The 13,092-nt window shown below is 66.2% G+C and overlaps 2 protein-coding genes across 3 annotated transcripts; both read left to right on the top strand.

Moving 5' to 3' along the window:
- The first annotated feature begins 912 nt into the window (after positions 1-912).
- Positions 913-4,154, top strand: CCR10 (C-C motif chemokine receptor 10). The gene is made up of 2 exons (XM_052700221.1): positions 913-1,768; positions 2,694-4,154. The coding sequence occupies exons 1-2, from the start codon at positions 1,760-1,762 to the stop codon at positions 3,768-3,770; spliced, it is 1,086 nt and encodes a 361-aa protein (XP_052556181.1). The 5' UTR covers positions 913-1,759; the 3' UTR covers positions 3,771-4,154.
- A 1,652-nt stretch (positions 4,155-5,806) lies between these two features.
- Positions 5,807-13,002, top strand: PLEKHH3 (pleckstrin homology, MyTH4 and FERM domain containing H3). 2 transcript variants are annotated; one of them, XM_052700000.1, is made up of 13 exons: positions 5,807-6,012; positions 8,517-8,572; positions 9,163-9,251; positions 9,416-9,610; positions 9,697-9,854; positions 9,930-10,053; positions 10,188-10,485; positions 10,571-10,778; positions 10,945-11,081; positions 11,163-11,283; positions 11,361-11,810; positions 11,896-12,087; positions 12,180-13,002. In XM_052700000.1, the coding sequence occupies exons 1-13, from the start codon at positions 5,866-5,868 to the stop codon at positions 12,351-12,353; spliced, it is 2,349 nt and encodes a 782-aa protein (XP_052555960.1). In that variant the 5' UTR covers positions 5,807-5,865; the 3' UTR covers positions 12,354-13,002. The 2 variants fall into 2 exon arrangements, with proteins under 2 accessions (XP_052555960.1, XP_052555961.1); XM_052700001.1 differs by having other exon boundaries at positions 10,945-11,072.
- Positions 13,003-13,092: the final 90 nt, after the last annotated feature.

Genomic DNA, 13,092 nt, shown 5'->3' on the forward strand with positions numbered 1-13,092 from the left:
GCTTGGGGAGAGAGCCGTACGGGGAGAGCGCTGCGCGAGGAGCGCACTGCACAGGGGGTGCGCGGGGAGTGACGCACGGGGTGGGTGCTGTGTGGGGCATCGCACGGTGAGCAGCGCCGGTGGCTCGTGGTGCGGGCCCCCCCAGACGTGACCCAGCACCCGGTGCCCACAGCTGCAGCAGGGAAGGATTTAAGTGTTGTCTGCCAGCCCTCTTGCAGCAGATGTGGTGATGGTTTGTAATCAAGCAGCAGATTAAGGCCTGCGGCTTGAGGGGTCGCCTGTCTTTCCCAGTGGCGCAGAAGAGCTGGATTTAGCCCGCGACTGTTCCCAAACATCCCCAGACGCCCACGGTGGGGACGGGGGAGGGGGCTGGCAGCTGTGTGCCCTACATATGCCACCTGCCCCACAGACCATGTGGTGCCCTATGGGGATCCAGCCCTGAGGGATGGGGATGCTGTGGGGGCTGCTGGTCCTGGTGCTCAGCAAGAGCCCAGCACTCCACAATGCTGCCATCACCTGCAGTGGTGCTGGGGCTGCTTCCTGTGCAGGAGCTGAGCTGAGGCCAGAGCAGGTGGTGAAAGAGGGAACAGAAAGACCCAGGTGCAGAGGGGCTGTGAGGAGAGCTGGTGGCATGTGCTGCTGCTAAGAGCTGGAGCCACGTCCCTGGGGATGTGGATGCAGTTGAGGGCCCTCCCGGCTCCCAAATCCTCACAGTGCTGGTGGGTCCAACCAGGCTGTATCCTGACATTTGTCCCAGGGCTGTGTCCCTTCCTTTCCCCCAGCAGAATGGCACCCCCAGAGCAGGCACAGAGCAAAGGTCCAGAGCATGTATGTGCCTCGGTAAGGGCAGGGAGGGGAGAACCCTGCGGATGCCCAGCCTGCAGCAGCTCCATGGCCCCAGGGCGCCAGCAGAAAGCTCCTGGGGCCAGTAGGGACTCTGCACAGAGCTGAGATAAGCCATGGAAAGATGACTGTTGCTGGGAGAAAGGGGGATTGAGGGATTATTGCTACAAGAGGCAAAAAGCCTGCTAGAGCCTGAAATCAATTTGCTCCCTGCTGGGGAGAGCAAAATGGGTCCTCTTTCCTGCAGATCCTAATCTGGCCCATAAGGAGGGGCTGGGAATGGTGTTGTCAACAACCAGCAAACCGCCTGCCCAGCACTGATGGAGCACAGGGGCACAGCAGCAGAGCAGAGTGTGGGACCCTGTGGGCAAGGGGGATACCATGCATCAGCAGTTCCTGCAACTGCCATCTCCCATCAGGGCAAGCAGTGCCCAAGCTGAACACGTCTCTGCTTGCTGCTCTGGGACAGTGCCAGCCCACAGCAGTCCCGCACTCTCTTTGGCACTGCTTCTCTCTGGCTCTCACACAGCCTTCTGCTTGCAGCCCGTGCTGCAGAGTGGGAGACGCTGACAGCAGCCCTGTTGGGCTGGGAACTCCTGCGAGTGCTGGGTGTCCTCAGCCTGTCTCTCCTCCCCGTGCCTGGGTGTCATCCCCGAGCCCTGCAGCACCAGAGCTAAGCAGAGCACAGTTATTTCTGTACCTCAGCATGCAGACAATTGCCACAAACTAAAGATGCAGGATGCGGCTCCAGAGCAGGGTCATGGCTGCTTCTCCTTCCCCCTTGGGGCTGGGCTTGTACTCTCAGCACATCTCTCAGTATCGGGTGCGGCACGCGGTCAAACCACAGGTTGCAGAGCTCAAAGACACTGACGGCTCTGGAGCCTCTGAGTGAGGAGGGGAGAGGTCCTGCTGTGCAATGGAGGAGGTGAGGGGCTGCGGAGAGAGGATTTCACAGGGTCTGGTGGGCACATCGCTCTCTGGCTCTTGCTTTTACTTTTAAACTTTCTCTTGTGCTCCTTGTGGGCTGAGGGGGCTGTAAGGGACAAGCAGGGCAGCACTTGGTGCTCCAAGTCCCCAGGCCTGGAGCAGGGAAGGAGCTGGGGAGCTGCTGGGGACGGATTCTGCCTAGAATCAGTGTCAAACCCAGAGTGCACGAGTGGGTATTTGAATGCATTGGAAAGGTCCCTTTGCACCCACAGCACCTGGGGCCACTGGCACCGAGGCTGGGGATGGTCGCATGGGGTCACCTGCAAGGGGACACTGTGGACTGTGAGTCGAGTGTGAGCTCCTGGGGATCACTCGGAGCAGCCCCATGGGGTCAGAGCTGGTTCGTGGACATGGGATCAGATCAGAGACATTGGGGCTGGGGTGACGTTGCTCCACTAGCACTGTGCTGCAGCAGGGAGTGCGGGAAGGTCCCGGTTGCTCTCGCAATGACTGAGCGAGGTGAATCTGCCACTGCTCCAAGTGGGCGTGAGACAGAAACTGAGCCACCCTCAGGGCTCCCCACAGCGGGGCTGCTTGGTGGGGCTGGGTGGGGGCTGCGCACTGCAGTGGGGCAGAGGGCAGCGGGCATCCCTGGTTAGAGCATCTCTCCCATTGAGACAAACGGAGAGAGTGGGGAGTGCTCAGCCTGGAGAGAGTAACCTAGGGAGACCACGGAGCAGCCCTGCAGGGGGCTCACTAGAAAGGAGAGCGACTTTTTGCACGATCTGACAGTGACAGTACAAGAGAGAATGGTTTTAAACTAAAAGAGAGTGAAGGCAGTGGGGCTCAGGGGGCTGTAAGGTGTCTTCTGAAGCAGTTTGGCTGTGATTCTGTGATCTCTCGATACCAATCCCTCTGTGCAGGCAAACCCCACCCCCATGGTGATAACGGCCACCACCGACTTCTACACCTGGGAGTACAGCGTCTCGTGGGATGACGGCACGCTGCCTGAGCTGTGTGAGAAGCAGGCAGTGCAGGGCTTTGCCCGCACCTACCAGCTGGCCATCTACCTGCTGCTCTCGCTGCTGGGCACGGTGGGCAACGGGCTGGTGCTGCTCACACACACCCGCTACCGCCGGGCACGCAGCATCACCGATGTCTGCCTGCTGCACCTGGCCCTATCTGACCTCCTGCTGCTGCTGACGTTGCCCTTTGCCGTCACTGTGATGCTGCAGGGCTGGTCCCCAGACACAGCTGCGTGCAAGGTGCTGCAGGGTGTTTATGCCCTCAACTTCTACAGCGGCTTCCTCTTCCTCACCTGCATCAGCATGGACCGCTACGTGGCCATTGTGCGGGTGCCAGCCGCGTGCCGCCTGCGCCCACGGGCTCGTCGCCACGGCTGGCTGACGGTGGGCCTGGCCTGGCTGCTGGCCGCGCTGCTGGCACTGCCGCAGTTCGTCTACGGCAAAGCAGAACAGCACCAGGACCTGCACATTTGCCGCGTTGTTTTCCCCCCGGCAGTGTCACGGGCAGCACGGGGAGCCACCAACCTCACGCAGGTCGTGCTGGGCTTTGCCGTGCCCTTTGCGGTGATGGCCAGCTGCTACACGGCTGTGGCTCGGACGCTGCTGGCGGCTCGTGGTGCTCAGCCCCACCGGGCGCTGAGGGTGCTGCTGGCCCTTGTGCTCGTGTTTGTGGCCCTGCAGCTGCCCTACAGCTTGATGGTGCTGCTGGACACAGCCGAGCTGCTGGCCAGCTGGGAGCTGAGCTGTGCACAGAGCCGCCGCAAGGACCTGGCGCTGCTGGTCACCAGCGGGCTGGCATCCCTGCGCTGCTGCCTCAACCCACTGCTCTATGCCTTCCTGGGCCAGCGCTTCCGCCGTGAGCTGTGGCTGCTGGCCAGCGATGCCGGCTGTGTGGGGAACATCGACCCGCGCTGCCCCGGCTGCCCCAGTCCTCGCCAGCGCTCATCACTCTCCACCTGCCAAGATGTGGCATAGGAATGTAGTGCCGTGCCCAGGGCAGGCGGCAGCATCCGTGGGACTCAAAAACCCCCAGAGAAAGCCTGAATGGCCCCAGGAGTCCCTGGAGCTACTGATAGGGGCAGGACAGACAGACTGTGTCCTGGGCAGATGGAGACAACGCCTCGCGTGCAGAGCCCAGTGCCAGCACTGGGGAAACGTCCCCAGCTGCAGGGAGACCATGCAATGTCACAAGTGGTTGGGGGTGCACGCCACAAGGGCACCATGCAGTGCCATGCATGCCCCAGTAGGACCCTGCATTACTGTGTGAGTGGGACTGCAATGCCACAGGGCAGCGCCTTCCACCTTCGTTTCCACCCTTGCAATAAACCCTGCTCGAACTACGCTGTGTCAGGCCACATCTCTGCGGGGCCGGAGGCTCTCCGGGGTGGAGGAGCAGAAGCTGCAGTAGGTACCGAGGCCGATATCGGGCAGGCGACAGGAAGCCGGGGAAGCGCCGCGGCAGTGGTCGGTGGATGCCTGCAGGAGGCAGCAGAACCCAGCGTTTCCTGTCCTGCCAGTTGCCCGACGCTGCGGGGCCTGACCGCGTCTGCCCGAGCCAGGGACACCCACGGGGTTGGGACCCTCAGTCACGCTATGGGAACGGCCTAGCCGCACTCCAGCAGGGTTTGTCACAGCCTCCACATCGCCAGCAGGGCAGAGGCGGCGATGGAGCCCACAGACCCAGACTGGGGCTGTAGGGGTCGGAAAACCCCCCGGGGCCAGCAGTGTGATCCTCGGGAAAATCCTGCCCCGGCTCAGGCTGGAAACTCCCCCCAGGGCGATGGGCGAGAGGGGTTTTCCTCTCCCTTCCTCTCCTCTCATTTCCCCACGAGATTTGGCCCCAGCAGGTCCATCCCAGTGGCTCCAAGCATTCCACACAGGGTGGTTGCTCCTGTTGTGCTCGGCCTCCCGGCAGGGCTGACCAATGCCAGCACAGAGCGCCCAGAGCAGCAGATCCAGGGTCTGCAGGGGCAGTTCAAGCTTCCCTGCGAGGGGGTGGTTCTGAGCCCCGGGTCGGTTCCCCCTGGCTCTGACACCGAGGGTTTCTGTGTGGGGGGCGATGCCTCCCCATCTCTGGGTTTGGAGACCTCTTCCCGCTCACCCACACGCTCTGTAATCAGCATAGCTCATACTGGGAAGCTCGGACCCTTCGCCTACTTCTGGGCAGAAACGCAATTACCACTGACTCAGCACCGCAGGGCCCCCATCCCCTCGCAGCCCCCATTCTGCTGACCGACCACCCGTGTCCCGTGGACTCCCAGCTCCCTGCCCAGCTTCGGGCTGCTCCACGGCCGCGCCGCACCTCCCTGCACCGCGGGCACCACGCCGGTCCCGCAGCTGCTGCTCTGCCCCGCAGCAGTGGCCCCGCTCCCTCCCCGCGGCCCCTCGGGGCTGGCGGTGCGTGGGAGGCGAGCTGGCGGCTCCTGCCTGCACGGCCCGGTCCCAGCGGCTCCCGGAGAGCCGGGCGGATGCTTTAACCCTTCCGGTGCTGCAGCAGCCGAGGTGACGGCGCTGGCAGGACGGGCCGCGACCCCGCGCCCGCATCGTGCGCACGGTGCAACCGCGGCTGTGAGAGCACCAAACGTGCCCTTGGCACCGAGGGGTGAAAGGGCCGCGCCGGTGGAAGTGGGGTGGCGTCATTCCGTGCAACGTGGGAGCTGCGCCCCGCACGCGGCACCGGCATTCCGGGCCCTCCTGGGCCGGGGCTGCGGCGCGTTGACGGGACGGGACGCTGCCAGCTGCGCTGTGTGACACCACGCGCCCGCGGCTCCCCGCCCGGCGCAAAGCGCTGCTTCGCCAAGGCCGGACCGCGCCGCAGCCCCGGCGCAAAGAGACGCCCGCGGCCGCTCTCGCCCACCGCGCGGTCCCGGCGCCGACCGCCGCCCCGTTCGGCCGCGCGCCCCCGTCCGGCGGATGACGCAAACGGCGGCCCGTTGTACCGGGAGCCTCGCTCCGCCCCGGGCCGCGCGCGGCGATTGGCGGACGTCGGTGACGCGACGGGACCGGCCCGCCCGGGGCGGCGGCGGCGGCCGGAGCGCGACGCGGGAAGGGAGCCGGGCCCGGCGGGGCGATGCCGTTCCCCGGCGGGCTCTGGTGGCTGCTGTGCTGCCGGCAGGGCTTCACGCTGCTGCGGCGGGACTACGGCGAGGCGGAGCGGGAGGCGGACGGCGAGGCCGAGGAGGAGGCGTCCTTCGAGCTCCGCGCCCAGGGAGACCGGGTGGGTCCGAGCGGCACCGGACGCCAGCGGTCGCGGTGCGCGGTTCGGTTCGGACCGGCCCGAGGCCGCCCCGCGCCGCGCCTCTTTGCGCTGCACCCGCCCTGCTCCCGGTGCGCGGCCCCGACCCGCGGTTCAGCGGGGCCCGGAGCCCGACCCGCCGCGCGGGCCACCCGTGGAGAGGGGGTTCGGAGCCGGGCCCCGTGGCGGGGACGCCACGAGCGCATCCGGCGGTTCCCGGCAGCGGCCGCCCGGCCCCGCTCCTTGCCGCCGCTTGCCCGGGCACGTCCTCCCCTCGCTCGGGGTGCGCCGGGGCCCGCGGGCCGGGCTGCCCTTGGCGCGTCCCCTCTGCGGGGCGCTGAGATCGGAGCCGCCGGGGCTGGCGGGCGAGCTCTGGCCGCCGGGGGCTGCGCGGTGGCCGGGCTGGTGCTGAACTCGGTGCGCCTCCAGCGACTGAGCCGCGGTGCCGGGGCCGACGGGGATGTGACCCGGCCCGAGTGAAGAGGTCGGGGCCCGGGTCTGCCCGGTGTTCGGGGTCCGCGTCTGCGGTGCCGGAGGCGGTCGGGGTCCCGGGGGGCAGAGTCTCTCCCGCCCTCCCTGGGGGAGGCAGCCTGGCTGCTTTTCTCACAATTCACGGGGCCTGGCGCCACGTTCCCATTAGTTCGGGCTGCGGGTGCTCCCAGAGCCCGAGCTGCCTCCGGCCATGCGGCCGAGCAGGGCTGGCACCGCGGCTCCCGTCTGTTGGACCGTACCCGCCGTCCTTTGCTCGGTGCCGCGTGCGCCGTGGCGTTGGCTGCTGCCCCCTGGGCTGTTCCCGGTGCCCTGGCGGCGCGGGGGGAACCGGAGCGCCTATGGAGTGATAGAGCGCAGCCAAATCCGGAGCGTCTGCGTGGAGAGCGGAGCTTCCTATGCCTGCTTCTCGGGGCAGAGCTGTGGAGCCAGAGCCTGGCGCGGGATCCCGCTCTGTGCTGCGGTCGAGGGTGAGGTTGGTGCGGGGGTCCCCGTCGGCTCTGCGCAGCCCTGGGTCCAGGCAGCGCTGCAGGGCTGCTCTCAGCACATCTCTCCTTCCAGATCTCCCCGCTCTGGCTGCTTCCTCTGCTCAGGGAAGCGGAGCGGCGCGGCGGAAGCCAATGCTTCCCTCCCGCCAGGCTGCACGAGGGATAGTGGGGGGAGGCTGGGAGCTGCAGGGCTGAATGGCTGCCGAGAGGGGCTGTGGGGCAGAGTGCAGCCGAGCTCACTGCAGCCCTTCTCTGCCCTGCATTGGGGTTTGCAGTGTGGTCTTATTGCTGCTGGGGTGCTCTGACCGTGAAGGGCTGCGGGCAGCCCAGGTGCCCCCACTGCAGCAGATCCTGGCTCTCAAGGGATACCTTCAGCAGCACCTCCAGGGCAGGGGTAGGGAGGCAGGGCTGGAGATAGATCTGCTGGGCACTAGAGCTGGTGCCAAGGGCACAGCAGCAGCAGAAGCCTTCTGGGACTTCTGCGTCCCACGGGCTGCGCTGGCTCCAGAGGTTGAGTCTGGCATGTGTGGCTGTGACGCCAGGTCCCTGTGGAGCCCTTTGCCCGCCCTGTGGCTGTGGGGTCCCCGTCAGCCTGTGGTGTGGCTGCCTCTTCCTGGGAGCGTGGGAGCAGCTGGCCTGGCCGTGGCGGCTCCTCTCTGGTTATTTATAGCCCTGAGAAGGAGCCGTCCTGTGGGTCACGAGAGGTGCTGGGCACCGTCCCCGCGGCCCAGCCATGCAGGAGCTCACAGAGCCCTCCTTGCCCGAGGGGTGGCACAGCTCTGGGGGACACCATCCCCATGCACAGAGTGCTTCTGCTCATGGCAGATGCCCTTAATGCCACAGATCAGTGGTGTCCGATCCTGCCCTGGCGCAGCAATACCTGGGGCAGCTCCTGCTCCCCGTCCCCACTGCTAATTTTAGCAGCTGTCTCTTTTTCTTGGCATTCTGCAGTGTGTTCTGACTTGGTTGTGTCTTCCCCCATCAGGCTGCAGCTGGCAGTAGTGCCTGTGCACCTCCTGGGGCCATCCTGCCCGTGCCACCGCATCCCTGCACCCTGCCCGGCGTGGTGCCGGCTGGTACCGGGGCAGTGCTTCATGTCCCAGCATGTGCGTGGGGCAGTCACGTGTGCGGCTCCATCAACATGGAGTCGTGTCACACAAGGAGGAACCATCCCCATCCCGCTGCAGGGCCAGGGACTTCCCTGCTCAGCGTCCCACTGCCGCGGGCAGGAAGTCAGCGGCCCCATTACAATGGGACTTTGTGCCGTAAGCGTATTACTCAGCACTGACCTTGTGCAATTCTGCACGGTATTCAGCCTGCTGGGGTGAGCTGAGGATACGCGGCCAGCGCACCCGTGGCTGCCCTGAGGGGTGCCCTAGCTGCAGCCATGCGTGCTCCCGGGATGTGAGCCCTTCCCTTTGGATCCAGAGACATGCGGTCATTGTGGGGAGATGGGTTGGGGGTGCTGGGCAGTGAGCGGGGAGTGAGACGTCTCTCCTTCCTCTGCAGGCATCCCTGGAGGTGAGCCTGAGTCAGCCCACCCGCATCAGCAGTGGCTCGGAGCGGTGAGTGACCCCCTGCCACATCGCATCGCAGCCCTCACACTGTGCTGCAGGGGCTGGTACCCAGCAGGCACCAGTGTGCACTGTCCTGTCCTGCTCACGGAGCTGGGCACGGTGTGGAGGAATGGCAGAATCAGGACTGCCCGTTTCCATCCTCGTCTGCTACACCTCGAGCACATCTCCATCCCTGTGCCGAACAGCTAAGCTGTAGCAGATTACCCAATGGGACCCAATTGTGGGGCTCTGCAAGGCTGCGTCTGCCCATGGGGCCGTGTCCTGGGCTGCTGTGTGCCCAGGGAAGCGGGGTGCTGAGGCCCAGCAGCCTGCCTGCTCCCTGTCCTCGCAGCGCTGACATCGCTGCCAGCATTCCTTCCTGGTTGTTCATTTTCCGAATTCCTTGGCAGGGCCACAACTGCAGACAGCTTATTTTTAGCCAGGGTCATCTGCACCCGATGGCTCTGCCGCGTTCCCACTGTGGAGTTGCGGGGTGACCAAAGCCCCTGGGGATGCTGGTCCCTGCTGCCAGGGCGCTGCCATTCCCCCCGGCTGGGATGCTCTCATAGGCACCAGGCTGAGTCCTGCCTCGTTCCCAGGTCCCTGCTGGTGTCAGAGGAGATGCGCAGTCTCATTGTGGAGAAGGGGCCGGGGCCAGTGGAGGAGGACCCCGATGCTCTTGTGAAAGGTAGGTGCAGTGTCATGCAGGCTTCTCTAACTTGGATGCTTCTGGCCTGGGTTGCCAGCTGGGGTTGGCAGGACCGTGCCCCGATGGGCCGGATGCTGCCCTGGGATGGTACAGGGCAGAGCACTTGGGCAGGTGCCGCAGGAGCTGAGGCTTCCCCTCCCCAGGCTGGCTGCAACGGGAGGTGCGGGGTGGTGTGAAGACCCCCTGGCTCCGGCCTCGCAAGTACTGGTTCGTGCTGACACCCGACTCCCTGGACTACTACAGCAGCAATGAAAGGGGGGCCAAGCGTCTGGGCTCCCTGGTGCTCACCAGCCTCTGCTCTGTGCTGTGGCCAGACAAGCAGACCTACAAGGAGACGGGTAGGGAGCCCCTTAGCTGGGCCGTGCCCTCACGCCCTGCGTTGTCACCCAGAGGAGCGGCCGGTGAGCTGTGCGTCCCCTCGCAGGGTTCTGGAGCATGACAGTGTTTGGCAGGAAGCACTGCTATCGCCTGTACACCGAGCACTTGCACGAGGCCGTGCGCTGGGTGTGCGCTGTGCAGAAGGTGATCGACAGCAAAGCGCCCATGCAGACGCCCACACAGCTGCTCATGCGCGATGTGGAGGTGAGCGCAGGGCTGCGGGCGCTGCACCCAGCGGGCCGTCCTGTGGCAGCTGCTGTTATCGCCTCACCCTTGCAGGAGCACTGTGGCAACCCCGAGGTGCTGGAGCAAATCTACCGCTGCAACCCCATTCTGCGCTACACCAGCAGCCCCCTCTACGCACCCCTGCTGCCTTTCCCCTACGGCAGCCTGGACCAAAGCGGTGAGCATTGCGTGCAGCACTGTAGCAGTTCCACGCTGCCAGGCTGGGTCTGAACTCCCACATCACGTCTGTGGTGGTGGGGAGGCGCTTTGGAAAACCCGCGCAGCTGTTAAATCCCCATTCCTGTCCTGCAGCTCCTGGTCCTCACAGCTACACCACGCTGCGTGACGAGGCCGTGAAGCTGTTTAACTCTCTGCAGCAGCTGGAGTCGCAGCAGGACCCAGTGCCACTGATCCAGGGCATCCTGCAGACCTGTCTGGACCTGCCGCCGCTGGTGGATGAGATTTACTGCCAGCTGGTGAAGCAGACCACGGAGCCACCGGCGCCGGGCGGGCTGGGCGACTTGCACTACTGGCAGCTGCTCACCTGCATGAGCTGCACGTTCCTGCCCTCCCCGCCCGTCCTGCGCTTCCTGCGCTTCCACTTGGTCAGGCGAGTGCCGCTGAGCCGTGGGGCACAGAGCTGGGATGGCACGGAGTCCCCGGGGCAGCGTTGACCCTGCCGGTGCTCCTCACAGGACGGAGAGCCGCTTCCCCGCCTCGGAGATGGCCGAGTACGCCCGCTTCATCCAGGAGGCGCTGGGAAAGACGCGGGGCCGGGAGTGCGTGCCGTCCCTGGAGGAGATCCTGGTGCTGATGCGGCGACAGGAGATGGTGTGCACCGTGCACTGCCCGGGGGTGGCGGCCTGCAGCGTGACCATCAGCTCCCACACCACGGCGGAGGAGGTGGGCGCCGGGGCAGCGCCGCGCGGGGCTGGGGGCGGCTGAAGGAGACGGGGCCGGGGAGGGGGCTGGCGCGGGGCCGGCCGTGACCTGTCTGTGTCCCTTTGCAGTCCTGAGCACCGCGGCCAGGGACGCGCAGTCACCGTTGGTTGCCTTTGTCTCGCCCCAGGTGGCCCAGGAGCTCGTGTCGCGCCTGGGGCTGTCGCAGAGCCCCAACCTCTTTGCGCTCTATGAGCAGTCCCGGCTCCGCGAGCAGCCCGTGGGCAGCTCCACGCTGCTGGCCGACGTCCTCACCAGGTTTGAAAAGTAAATGTCCCGCCGTGCTGCCCGGGGGCCGGGGGCTCCGCGAGGAGGGACGCCGCTGACGGCTCCGTGCTTCCCCCGCAGCCTGGCCGGGGAGCAGAGGGGGCAGGACGTGCCGCGCCGGCTCCGCTTCAAGCACTACGGCTTTCTGGACACGGAGAACGTCCCGCGGGACAGCCTGGAGTTCGCGCTCCTCTTCGAGCAGGTGGGAGCGGGGGCGCGCCGCGGGCGTCCGCGCCGCGCGACGGCCGGCCCGGCCCCGCTCACCCCGGCTTCCCGCAGGCTCACGAGATGGTGCTGCGGGGTTACGTGCCCACGTCGGAGGAGACGCTGCAGACGCTGGCGGCGCTGCGCCTGCAGAGCCTCAACAGCGACTTCTCCGCCCGCGCGCCGTTCCCGCGCCTGGAGGAGCTCTTCCCGCCTCGCGTGCTGCGCGCCCGCCTGGCGCCCCCCCGCCCCGACCCCCCCCCCAAGTGCCGCGGGGCGCGGCTGCGTGCGGGGCTGCTGGCCGGGGGGCTCTGGGGGCGCGCGCCGGCCAAGCGGCGCGCCGAGCGGGACCTGCGGCTGCGGGGCCGCCTGCGGGAGGAGGGGGCCGGCACCGTGGCCGCCATCGTGGAGAAGTGGAAGCTGCTGCAGGGCATGGGCCGGCCCGAAGCCATGGCCGCCTACGTGGCGCTGGTGCGGGAATGGCCCGGCTTCGGCTCCACGCTCTTCGACGTGGATCTGCGTGCGGTGAGGCCCCGGCGCGGCGGTGGGGAGGTAGGGAGGGGGTCTGTGGGGGGGGGGGCGGCCCTGACGGCCCTCCGTCCCCCTGCAGAACCCCGTGGGCGCCGGACCCCAGCGGCTGTGGCTGAGCGTCGGGGCCAAGGCCGTCTCGCTCTATAAGCCGGGGGAACGGGAGCCCCTGGACAGCTTCTGCTACAGCCGTATCTCCTCCTTCGGGGCCTCCGATAGCAGCACCTTCCGCCTCTCCGTGGAGGACCGGGATCTGCTCTTCGAGACCTCCCAGGTAAGGGGTGTCTGTCCCTCCGTCTGTCTGTCATCCTATTTGGGGGCTGCAGACGCTTCAGGCTGACCCAGCTGCGTCCCTCTGCTCTGCAGGTGGATGAGATTGCCCAGCTTCTCAACACTTACCTTGCCTCGATGGGTGCCCGCCAGCCCCAGGAGCTGCCTGCCAGCCCCCTCGGCTCTGATGCTGCAGTGCGACCCCGGGGGCTGTGCCCTGCAGCTGGGTCCTGGCAGCACCTGCTGCCTGCTGGCTCCTTCAGCAGCTAGCCTGGCAGCCAGAGGATGCTCCGTGGATGGCACAAGGAGAGCAAGCAGTGGGTCAGCATGGGCCCAGGTGCCATGCGCTCCCTGATCCACCGTTGCCTTTCTGGTTGTTTCCTTAATTTATTTCGAGACGCCTGCTTGCCCACGTCTCTGAGCACTTTCCCTGGAGGGGCGGTGGGGCTGCTGTGCTGTGGGTACCTGCTGTGGCTATGCCCTGGTTCCCCCGGCTGGTGCCCCACACTGCCCCCCAGGCCTGTCCCCGTCCCTTGTCCCTGGTGCCTTTGCCTCCAGCAGTTGTGCTGTCCTGGTGGTTCTGCCCATGCCCCAGTCCTCATCCTGGTGGCTTTGCCTGGGCAGAGGGTGCTGGGCAGCTGCACTGCCATTGTCTGTCTGTCCGTCCACTGAGTCCACCTTTCCTGGAAAGCTGCGGGTGGCTTTTGGCTGAGCTGCCCTTAGGGACCCACGTGGTGCCCTGTAGCAGGGCTGGTAGTGCAGGGGTACCCCAGGGGCTGCAGGGTGGGTGGTACGGCTGGGGCTTAGGCCCACAACGTTGCCTCTGTAAAGTCGGTCAGTTGTCTTTGGGGCTTTTGTTTGTTTTGTTGTTGTTTTTTGTTTTTCTTGTTTTGTTTTTTTAATAAATGCACAAAAGGAAGGCTGAGCCCCCTGTCATCCTCGGGATGTGCAGCAGGGCTTCAGCTTGGGTGCCCCTGTCCACAGTGGAACAGCACAGCATGTCCTTGGG

Source organism: Tympanuchus pallidicinctus, unplaced genomic scaffold (genome assembly GCF_026119805.1).
Source record: "Tympanuchus pallidicinctus isolate F22 unplaced genomic scaffold, pur_lepc_1.0 scaffold39, whole genome shotgun sequence".
Taxonomy (NCBI): Eukaryota; Metazoa; Chordata; class Aves; order Galliformes; family Phasianidae; genus Tympanuchus; species Tympanuchus pallidicinctus.

Bases quoted from the DNA above. Each gene is read 5' to 3' on its own strand.
- PLEKHH3 (XM_052700000.1), top strand. From the start codon at position 5,866: ATGCCGTTCCCCGGCGGGCTCTGGTGGCTGCTGTGCTGCCGGCAGGGC. The intron at 9,855-9,929 runs GTGAGCGCAGGG...TCACCCTTGCAG, and splicing joins TGCTCATGCGCGATGTGGAG to GAGCACTGTGGCAACCCCGA. The intron at 11,811-11,895 runs GTGAGGCCCCGG...GTCCCCCTGCAG, and splicing joins TCGACGTGGATCTGCGTGCG to AACCCCGTGGGCGCCGGACC.